At 36.2% G+C, this 9,800-nt stretch overlaps 1 protein-coding gene across 8 annotated transcripts; it reads left to right on the top strand.

The window, feature by feature from the left end:
* Window positions 1–1,534: 1,534 nt before the first annotated feature.
* LOC133291310 (DUF21 domain-containing protein At4g14240-like) lies at window positions 1,535–7,003 on the top strand. 8 transcript variants are annotated; one of them, XR_009748789.1, is made up of 13 exons: window positions 1,535–2,018; window positions 2,176–2,252; window positions 2,435–2,518; window positions 2,638–2,751; window positions 3,178–3,261; window positions 3,381–3,452; window positions 3,939–4,006; window positions 4,099–4,186; window positions 4,281–4,354; window positions 4,446–4,818; window positions 4,909–4,955; window positions 5,051–5,399; window positions 6,733–7,003. XR_009748789.1 is itself a non-coding variant. In XM_061489555.1 (13 exons), the coding sequence occupies exons 1-13, from the start codon at window positions 1,772–1,774 to the stop codon at window positions 6,787–6,789; spliced, it is 1,467 nt and encodes a 488-aa protein (XP_061345539.1). In that variant the 5' UTR covers window positions 1,535–1,771; the 3' UTR covers window positions 6,790–7,003. The 8 variants fall into 8 exon arrangements, 6 of the variants coding, with proteins under 6 accessions (XP_061345539.1, XP_061345538.1, XP_061345540.1 ...); XR_009748790.1 differs by having other exon boundaries at window positions 4,909–4,964; window positions 5,051–5,132; window positions 6,733–6,764; XM_061489555.1 differs by having other exon boundaries at window positions 5,051–5,136; window positions 6,737–7,003.
* Window positions 7,004–9,800: the final 2,797 nt, after the last annotated feature.

Below are 9,800 nucleotides of genomic sequence, written 5' to 3' on the forward strand. Positions count from 1 at the left end.
AGGTGAGACTAAGAGCTTGAAGCTCAGGTCCTTTTGGCCATATGGAGGAGTAAAAATCATCCCTGATTACTTCCTCAAATAATCCTTTATTTAAGTCCATGAGCTCAACTCATTTTTCAGAGAAATTTATTTCCCAATAAACTTCTCCTAAGCAAACATATTCTATACGGCCAAAATGGAATAACATTCAAACATATAAATCAGAGTTGAACTAAAGAAATTAAACATTCATTCCAGAAAAGCAATCAACACTAGTCACTATGGTTGGGGTCTCGGTCACCCAACCCTTCAAAGGTTTAGCTCATACCCATAAGGATTGAGCTACAAAAACAGAAAATGAAATGAAAATTACAGAGAAAATAAAGTGCAGAAAGCTTAAAATACAGCATGGGTCCTATTCACAGGAATAGCCTCGGTACTGTACTGACATATTCTAATCGAAACAAAAAAGAGTCCATTACAATACCAGAAACGTAAAAATAAAAATAAAGAAAAATGGAGAAGATGAATGAAAAAGAGGAAGAAGAAGCCCCCTACATCGACGCTCTTCCCTTCTTTTATATCCGCTTCTTGTGCATGTGACAGCCTCGTGACCCTTGCATCAACAACCACGTGTCTCTGCTCTCACACTTCGATCATCCTTTGCACAATCATCTTCTCTTTCCACCCGCATTCATTACCAATGAAGTGTAACTGGCTCAGGTTCACAAAACAATTGGGGTTTTCTTCTGTAAATTGTATTTTGTGAAAATGATTTGGTTCAGATCATGGATTGGGCTAGAAAACCATGGAAAATGGATTGATGTGGTTGGATGCTTCAGTAAGGGAAGATGAAAAAGGGGATAGCGTTTGATAGCTTTCTGATTTGGGTTGAAATGAGTCACCCACGATGGTTGTGCCCTTCTTCCAATCCATTTTTTTTTTTACTCTTTTGCCCCTCTATGCATTGCTGAATTGGACTGTTCCTGATGAGCTTCTCTCAATATTGAGCTTTGAGCTTTTATTTAGCTGAAATAAAATAATAAAAGGTCCATCAGCAATTTTCACCCAAGTGTGTTAAATTATAACATTATTAGGTCAAGTCATGTTAATTCAATTAAAATTTAGTTGACCCATTGATAACTAGACTCTCTTTTCAGAGTCTCAACAAATAATAAGATTCTGGTACCTTCAGTCTTTACTCATATTAGATATGCGGTCTGAATTTACAACTCATTTTAGAGATGTACATGAGTCTCAACCAAACGAGTTTAAATTAATTTTTGATACCATAGTAGCACATTTTTTTATAAACTCTTGTGTGTCGTTGTGAACGTTAGTTAGTATTGTAAACAAGTTTATACTTTTGTATTAATTTAATATCTATTTAAATTTTGATGACTAACTTAAATTGCTTAGTTTTTTTATTTGGTTGTTAACATCACATTATTTGTTGAGTGGGATAGAATTGTAAGAATTTCACATCGAGTTTTAATGAAAAATGGTCCAAAAAGGTAGGAAGACGGTGTACGAGGAGAAACTTATTACAGTATCGAGTACTCACTGTACGATATACACGATAAGCCCGAAATTAAGGAAAGTACGAAAGCCCGATCTGTTGTTTCCAGACAGACATAGATGGAGATTGCTTAAGAGTGACGTGGAGTAAGGATCACCGTCCAAGCATAATCGCATTGATCCAACATAACAATTTCCAGTTCGAGGACTTACACCACCATAGTATTAGTAGCACGTGACCAGATAGCCGAAGAAGGAGGAGGAGGAGGATAGGATGATGAATGTGGTGAGTGCGCTAATGGTGACTCGGATGTTGACTCGGGACCACTCAGTCCCTGTCCTTGGCAACGAAGGCATATCCTTTGGATCGGTGTGGTGGTTCGTGTATGCGGGAATCTCGTGTTTCCTCGTCCTCTTTGCTGGAATCATGTCCGGTCTCACACTTGGTCTCATGTCTCTTGGCCTCGTCGACCTCGAGATTCTTCAGCGCAGTGGTTCTCCTTCTGAGAAAACGCAAGCTGGTACTTCCCTTTCTTTCATCATCACCTTTCAAATACAATTCTTCACTGCTCAACGTTATTTTCGTGTTAATTATGGGGTTGCTTCTTTCATTACTGGATTACGATTGAAAAATAAAATAAAAATAAAAATAAAAACCCTTTTTGTGTGTATATGCAGCCATCATACTTCCGGTGGTTCAAAAACAACACCAGCTTCTTGTGACTCTGCTTCTGTGTAATGCTGCTGCCATGGAGGTAATTGAACTGCAATACCCCTTTTATACTATAATTTGTCATTCGGAGTTACTATGATATGCCATGTGCCAAGGAACAACTATCTCTGTCTGATATTGAATGATATGTTTACACTTCATACTGATTCCTATACCTTGCCTAACTTTTAAACAGCTGTTGGCTTTGCAACTTGCAATCTGCAGGCTCTTCCAATTTACCTAGATAAACTATTCAATCAATTTGTTGCAATCATTCTCTCTGTAACTTTCGTTCTGTTTTTTGGGGAGGTATGTGATTTTGCTATTTTTGTGGTTCAGTGCTTTAGCCTCAACATTTCTACCCAATGAATAATATGAAGTCCTTTTTTTTGTATATATAAAAAAAAAAAATGCTTCTTTGATTTCAGGTTATTCCACAAGCAATTTGTAGCAGATACGGACTTGCTGTAGGTGCCAACTTTGCATGGCTTGTGCGAATTTTAATGATTATTTGCTACCCAGTTTCTTATCCAGTTGGAAAGGTATATTCTCCTACCGAGGTTATTCCTTAGTATTGTTTTGATAATGATAACCAATATAATATAATTGGCAAGAGAACAAAAAAATTAGTAGCTTATCATCTCTAGATATTTCCACGAGTCTTCAATATGCAGAGATGTTATGTTGATTATGATGTGTGTACAAATTTAAGTCTTTTTGAAGTTGTTTTGTGGAGACAGTTATATCTGCCTTGCCTAGTTTGAAAGAATGCTTTGGTGTGTTACTAATAGAAAATGAACAATATTATTGGCATGCCTTTTGGCTAAACCCTGCCCAATCTCCTAACAGTTGTAGTTCTTCACTGCTGAGAGTGTAGAACTCCATTTATTCTCATTTATTGGTGATGGATTTTATTTTAACCATTATGCTCACAAAGTGTTTCTTTTTCTCACTGATGTTTGTTCCAGGTTCTTGATTACCTATTGGGGCATAATGAGGCTTTATTTAGGCGAGCTCAGTTAAAAGCTCTTGTCTCCATTCACAGTAAGGAGGTATAAATTATTGTTATTATTTTTCAATTAACAGAATAAGTCTTGTCAAGATTGGGGAAGTTAATTAAGTATCTTGTCTTGGTGTTTGATTCATAAACTTTGAATTTGCTTGTTTTTAGGCTGGGAAAGGTGGTGAGCTTACACATGATGAGACAACAATTATCAGTGGAGCACTCGATTTGACAGAAAAGGTAAGTGCTGCAATTCACTTGCTACATTGAATGTCGACAACCTATTTATTAGTGTTCCATTTCATGCCAATGCAATACAATTTTTAGTTTATCATATTCAACGAGAAGAATTTGAAGTTTCTTTCCTATTTTTGAGTTTTAATATACATTAATGATGGTGGAAAGTGGAAACATGTGAAGGTTACTTCACGTACCTGGTAACTTCTTACTAATGTCTGCTATTTGGGGATGTTAGGAGGTGTCAATGGTGTTAGACATGGAATAGTGAACTAGGTTTATTAAATGGTTATCAATGTACCACTTCGAGTGATTTCATGTTCCATAAATAATACATTCTCATTCATACTTGAATTTTCTGTTTTACTTCGATATTAACTATCATGCTATATTCTGTTCACACAAATAAGGCATATTTTATGCATTCTTTTTCCAGCTTGCTATACAAATTGCCTTTTCTTTTTCCTTTTAATTTGTGTCTTTGAACAGACTGCTGAGGAGGCTATGACTCCTATTGAATCAACATTTTCTTTGGATGTTAATTCAAAATTTGACTGGTGAGTTTTTTTTAATTTCTTGGTCATTATTCTTTCGTAGGTTGCAAATAGGTGATTGAATTAGTTTTTTTATGTTGCCAATCTCAAATCAGGGAAGCAATGGGAAAAATTCTTGCTCGTGGGCACAGCCGAGTTCCTGTCTATTCTGGAAATCCAAAGAATATTATTGGCCTTCTGCTGGTGTGTGTTTTTCCACATTTTGACTTTACTTATATTTTCCCAGTTTATTACTTTTTGGGTTCTTTCTTCCTCACATTATTTCTTTTAATATTAGGTGAAAAGTCTTCTCACTGTACGACCTGAGACAGAGACCCCTGTCAGTGCTGTATCCATCCGGAGAATTCCACGGTGTGATTGTCTTTATTAATTTTTTCTCTTGTCATTTTCTTTCAAAATAATGTGAAATATCTGTAGTTAGTGTAGTGGTTTATATATGCAGGGTTCCATCAGATATGCCTCTGTATGATATACTGAATGAGTTCCAAAAGGGCAGTAGTCATATGGCTGCTGTTGTTAATGCTAGGGGAAAAGGCAAAGAAACTCCACAAATAATTGATGAAGAGAAATATGGAGAAAACAATAGTATTGGTGAGGATTCACAGTTGACTACTCCGTTGCTACAGAAGCAAAATGTGAAATCAGGAAGTGTTGTTGTTGACATTGACAAGCCTTCAAGGCCTCCCTCCGTTAATAAGCCAACTGGTTTGCAAAGTAGTGATAACACAATAAATGGTACCTCTTCAGAAAATATTGAAGATGGTGAAGTGATTGGTATTATCACTTTGGAAGATGTATTTGAAGAACTTCTGCAAGTAAATTTCTGTCTTCCGAAATATGCCTCTCTTCCCCCTTCCCCTTTCCCCAACAATTTAAAACTGATTATAATTGCTACTCCGATGCAGGAAGAAATTGTGGACGAGACAGATGAATATGTTGATGTTCATAAGAGGTAATAGAGGTACAAACTTTCAAAATTTAAGTTCCACAGGTAGATGAAACTGCTGCAAATCTGAATTTTGATGTTATATAAATTTTATTTTGCAGAATACGTGTTGCTGCAGCTGCAGCTGCTTCCTCAGTGGCCCGAGCTCCATCAACCCGAAGGTTGACTGGCCAAAAGGGAGCAGTAAGTGATTTGTTTTTATCCATTTGTTATGGTTTTAATATGTTGGGGTTTCAATTGCAAGGTATGGGACTTGGAGTCCCACATTGGTTGTATGGGCAACTAATGTGGAGTTTATAAGGCCTTGGGCACTCTTACCCTTTGAGTTAGCTTTTGGGGTGGTGCATCTCAAGGTCTCATCAAATGGTATCAGAGCATCCATTACGTGGAGTTGTGCGTGGCGGCACGCACTAGGGAAGCGTGGTGGAATGTTGGGGTTCCAATTGCAAGGTATGGGACTTGTGCTTGGGCACTCCCACCCTTTGAGCTAGCTTGTGGGGTGGTGCATCCCAAGGTCTCATCATAATATCTGTTTCTTGTCTGCCATAGTTGCTAAATGAAATCAATCTTTTTCTTTCCTCTTGAGTTGAGAAAAAGATTCTTTTTAGGGGTTCAGTTCCTGAATTTTCATTTTTCTTCGCACGGTCTATATATTTCTCACATAATTCTAGATGATTTGAATGGCATTGTATAAGTTTAAGGACATGGTTTGAATGGATTTATATAGTAGTCTAAGTATTATCTCTTCTTCCACTAAAAGCTTCAAGTATAAAGTAGTGGACAGCATTTTTTGAAAATTTAACACTGTATGGGATTTGATGATGGGAATTCAAACCTGTTATGATAACTCAAAACATTATATTGCAGAAAGACATTACTTGTCTCATAATCTTTTTTCATTTAAGAGTAAATTTATTCAAGCATAAACTTCTAATCTTATCAGCTTCTCATTTTTTGAATGGAGGATATTATTAGTGATCCATGCCTCCATATCTTTGGGAGTTGGGACTGACTCTTTTGTATTTTTTTCTAACTTTATTGTGAAAAAGATGTATTAATTCTCAGTATTCACTATTCAATATATTATCAAAATGAAAGGACAAGTGGATTGTTTGGTTATGTTTCTATTTTGTGATAAAATGCATAGTAGTTTAAATGCTGAATTAATTAATATTTCTTTTTCTTTTTTTTACTTTGAATTCAATAATTAACCGCTTTTATTCAATGCAACTCCTAGTAATGGTTCCTCCTCCTTTACCAAGATCAAGGTTGATTGGATATTTATAACATAGTTCCATACTTTCTTGGTGTACGAATGAGTCCTGACCAATGAAAATAAACAATCTTTTCATCATTTATATATATTGTTGAATATTGGAACAAGCACCATGGAAGATAGTGAAAGCTGTCCTCTATGTAATGGGAGTATGAAGAAGGAACTGGTCCTTTCTTGTCATGAAATTAGGTTTGATCAATTCTCTCTGCATCATATATCCATTTTCAATTTAAACAAGTCTGCTGTGGAGTGATACATGATACTATATGAGATATGACTCATGAGTAGCATTAGGATGCGGTCTGCACCTCTTAGGCCCTTCTGTAATTCTAATAATTTAAACTTAGTTTCTTTAAAGGATATGAGAAGAGTTATGGATATCTCAACCAAAGATTCAAAATTTCTTAGCCAGAAATTTTTTTGGCTTTGAGAATGATTTAACTTTTGTTGCTTCCAGCATGTATGTTCATTATTTTTGTATTTCTGGTCTTGTTATTAACCATCCAGGGAGGCCAAAGTAAGCCAGGGCAAACTCCGAAGAAATCTGCAGAGGAGGATGGATAGAATCCTACAAGGAAACAAGGAACTTTGTTTTAGCCTATCGGGATAATGAGACTTTAATATTGACGGATTGCTTTTTGGGTCAGCAATATGATGTTAAAAAAGAATCACATGAGAGTGTTTTAGTCATTTGATCTTATAATGTATATTAATCTAGTAACTTTCTTTTTTGGAAGGGCCATAAACGCATGTTTTGCTTTTTATTCTAGTGGAAGCTTATCGAACTTATGCTGCATGCGTGCGTGCGTCTCTGCTGCTATTTTATGTTCGAACCGAAATGTATTTTATCATCTTTACCAAAAAGAAAAGTTTTTCTAGTCAAAACTCAACGTTTTGGACAACAATTAGCAGTGAAAGAAATAATATCGATTTTTGAAAATTGCTGAAAGAAACTTATGCCTAGTGTACCCTTTTTCTTTTAGCGCTGCAGAAGAATTCCAGGAAGAACTTAAGGGAAAGCAGTTGCTTTTTGACCAAAGTAGGGTTTATTTAGGAGCTATATCGCATGGTAAGTCACCTTTTTTTTTTTCTTTTTTTTCTATGAGAGCAAGTCTTGTAAAGTATCATACGAACTTGTGCCTTTAATTAAAAATAAAACTATGCAACTTGTCGCGGTTGCATCTCATGAGAGACACAAGTTCGCACGGTGTTTTCCAATCTTATTTTTCACGAGGACATGTGGTTTTAGTGAAGTGACAGACAAGAAAAAAAAGGGTGGGGATGGTTGTCATTTGAACCTCAGGTCGGTAATTTGCTTTTTTTAAGGTAATCTAATTGGGTAATGAACTTGTTAAGGTAAGAGGGGTGATGTATCCCCTAAAAAGGTAAAGTATATAGATGTAGATGTAACACTGATAAAGTGAATCAATAATATGAATTATAGCTCAATGGAGGTTATCATGATGATCTCAAACAAGCTAAGAATCAAGGAGGAAATGAAGTGCTCAGTTATGGCTGCTGGTGAGGACAGATTTCAAAAAGAAAACAATATGATGAGCAATGGTGAATAAAATGATTTCCATGACAAGGAGTGAAGATATATATATATAGCACGAGAGAATATTCCCTAGCACGAGAAGTGTGATGCGATAACCATTTTCAATCCTGTGAGCTCTATTAACGTGTGAGATTAAGTGATTCCTCATATGAGGGCTTTTTGACCCTTATAACCCTTTATTATTAACTAATTACCGATTTGACCTTGATTATAAACTATTTCAAAAATTTAACCCCCTCAAAAAACATAACACCAATCTGCCCCTGTTTGACCGTTGACTACCAAGCCTACCCGGGTACACCCCTCTGTACCCGGGTATTTTTTGAAAATTTTTGTCTACCCGGGTAGGGAGGAGTGTACCCGGGTATTGTTCTTCGTACCTGAGAAATTGCTTGAATTATTTACCCGGGTAGGGAGGGGTGTACCCGGGTAAATCTTCGACCACCCATTTGGTACTTGCTATAACTGGGGCAACTTGTAGCTGATGGATATAAGAACAGATATGATTTATTTGATGATTTTACCACAAGTTAATTATATTTGCGGATGTGTAATTAATTGTTTCATGGTAATTTTTTTTTTTCTCTTTTTTACAGCTAATGAGATAGATCAGTATTATCAAGTTAAGCATGCCTAACCAATTTGAAGAGCTTTTAGCTTTGAGAATGGATTTGGAATTTCCATACATCAACACTTTACTGCTCATCAAAGCGGTCCCTGTTCGTATCGATTATGATGGGGTCTACTTTTATAGTGTTAACTGAGAATTCCCTTTCTAAAATAATCATTGAAAAATATTTGTGTGCTTTACAGACCCAAAAAAGTTGCAGAGGCGGAGCATGTGATAGTGGGTGCCTCCATATTCAAAGCTTGGAGAAGAAGAGTGCATGGGAGATCCAAAGAGTAATCATACCCGTGTGGTCGAAGATTTACCCGGGTACACCCCTCTCTACCCGGGTAAATAATTCAAGCAATTTCTCATGTGCGAAGAACAATACCCGGGTACACGCCTCCCTACCCGGGTAGACAAAAATTTTCAAAAAATACCCGAGTACAGAGGGGTGTACCCGGGTAGGCTTGGTGGTCAACGATCAAACAGGGGCAGATTGGTGTTATGTTTTTTGAGAGGGTTAAATTTTTGAAATAGTTTATAATCAAGGTCAAATCGGTAATTAATTAATAATAAAGGGTTATAAGAGTAAAAAAGCCTCGTATGAGAGGATCACGAGTGAGAGAAATTATGTGTAAATGAACCATTTGTTCTCTCGGAGTTAATGGACTGGGTTTGCAGAATGGGGAAGCCTATGTACGCCCCAGCACAGGTAATTAGTTTGTAGGTAAGGCCTGCTTTGGCCAAAAAGACATGAGCAGTTTTGAAGAGAGACTGTGTCTGATATGATAATTTTAATCTTTGCCTGCTTATTCTTGTAATGTATCGTGTTGAATCTGTTGATCTCATTATGTATTAAACTTTGTGCTGCTTAGGAGAGCATTTAAACTAGTATAACTCCTTTCAACAAGCCTCCACTTTTCTCTCGATATGTGAATGAAAGGTTATGGTAATTTATATCTAGATTTCCATTTGATCTGGTAAGTGATTGTCCTTTTTTTTTTTTTTTTTTTCATATACTTGGATTTTAAATTACTTTTAACTTCAAATTAGATTTAGAAGGTAATGAAATCAGCGAAGTTCATTCTCGACTGTTCATAAAAAGATAAACTCGCATCGGCACCTTTAGCACGTGCAAATGTACTTACCAATCCTAAAGTTGCAGGGTCTCTCAACAGAAACGCAGCAGAGTCAAATTTTAGTTAAAATTTACAGGGTTGATAATAGTTATTTCACCAAGATGCTTAGCTTATATTTCTCCACTATGACTGTTAATTATCACCTGGTCAAGAATTCAGTGGTGGCATGTAACTGTAACAAAATTGGAATAGGATCAACATATATAATCAGATTCATAATTATTAATATTGTAATGTTTTTCACACTTGAGTATAAGCATTTTGAAAT

Source organism: Gastrolobium bilobum, unplaced genomic scaffold (assembly GCF_033153095.1).
Source record: "Gastrolobium bilobum isolate Gb01-03AN ecotype WA unplaced genomic scaffold, APGP_CSIRO_Gbil_v1 utg7904, whole genome shotgun sequence".
NCBI classification, from domain to species: Eukaryota; Viridiplantae; Streptophyta; class Magnoliopsida; order Fabales; family Fabaceae; genus Gastrolobium; species Gastrolobium bilobum.

Excerpts from the sequence above, each read along its gene's own strand:
- LOC133291310 (XM_061489553.1), top strand. The coding sequence starts at position 1,772 with ATGATGAATGTGGTGAGTGCGCTAATGGTGACTCGGATGTTGACTCGG. Across the intron at positions 2,253-2,434 it reads GTAATGCTGCTGCCATGGAG|GCTCTTCCAATTTACCTAGA; the intron begins GTAATTGAACTG and ends TGCAATCTGCAG. Across the intron at positions 4,819-4,908 it reads TATTTGAAGAACTTCTGCAA|GAAGAAATTGTGGACGAGAC; the intron begins GTAAATTTCTGT and ends ACTCCGATGCAG.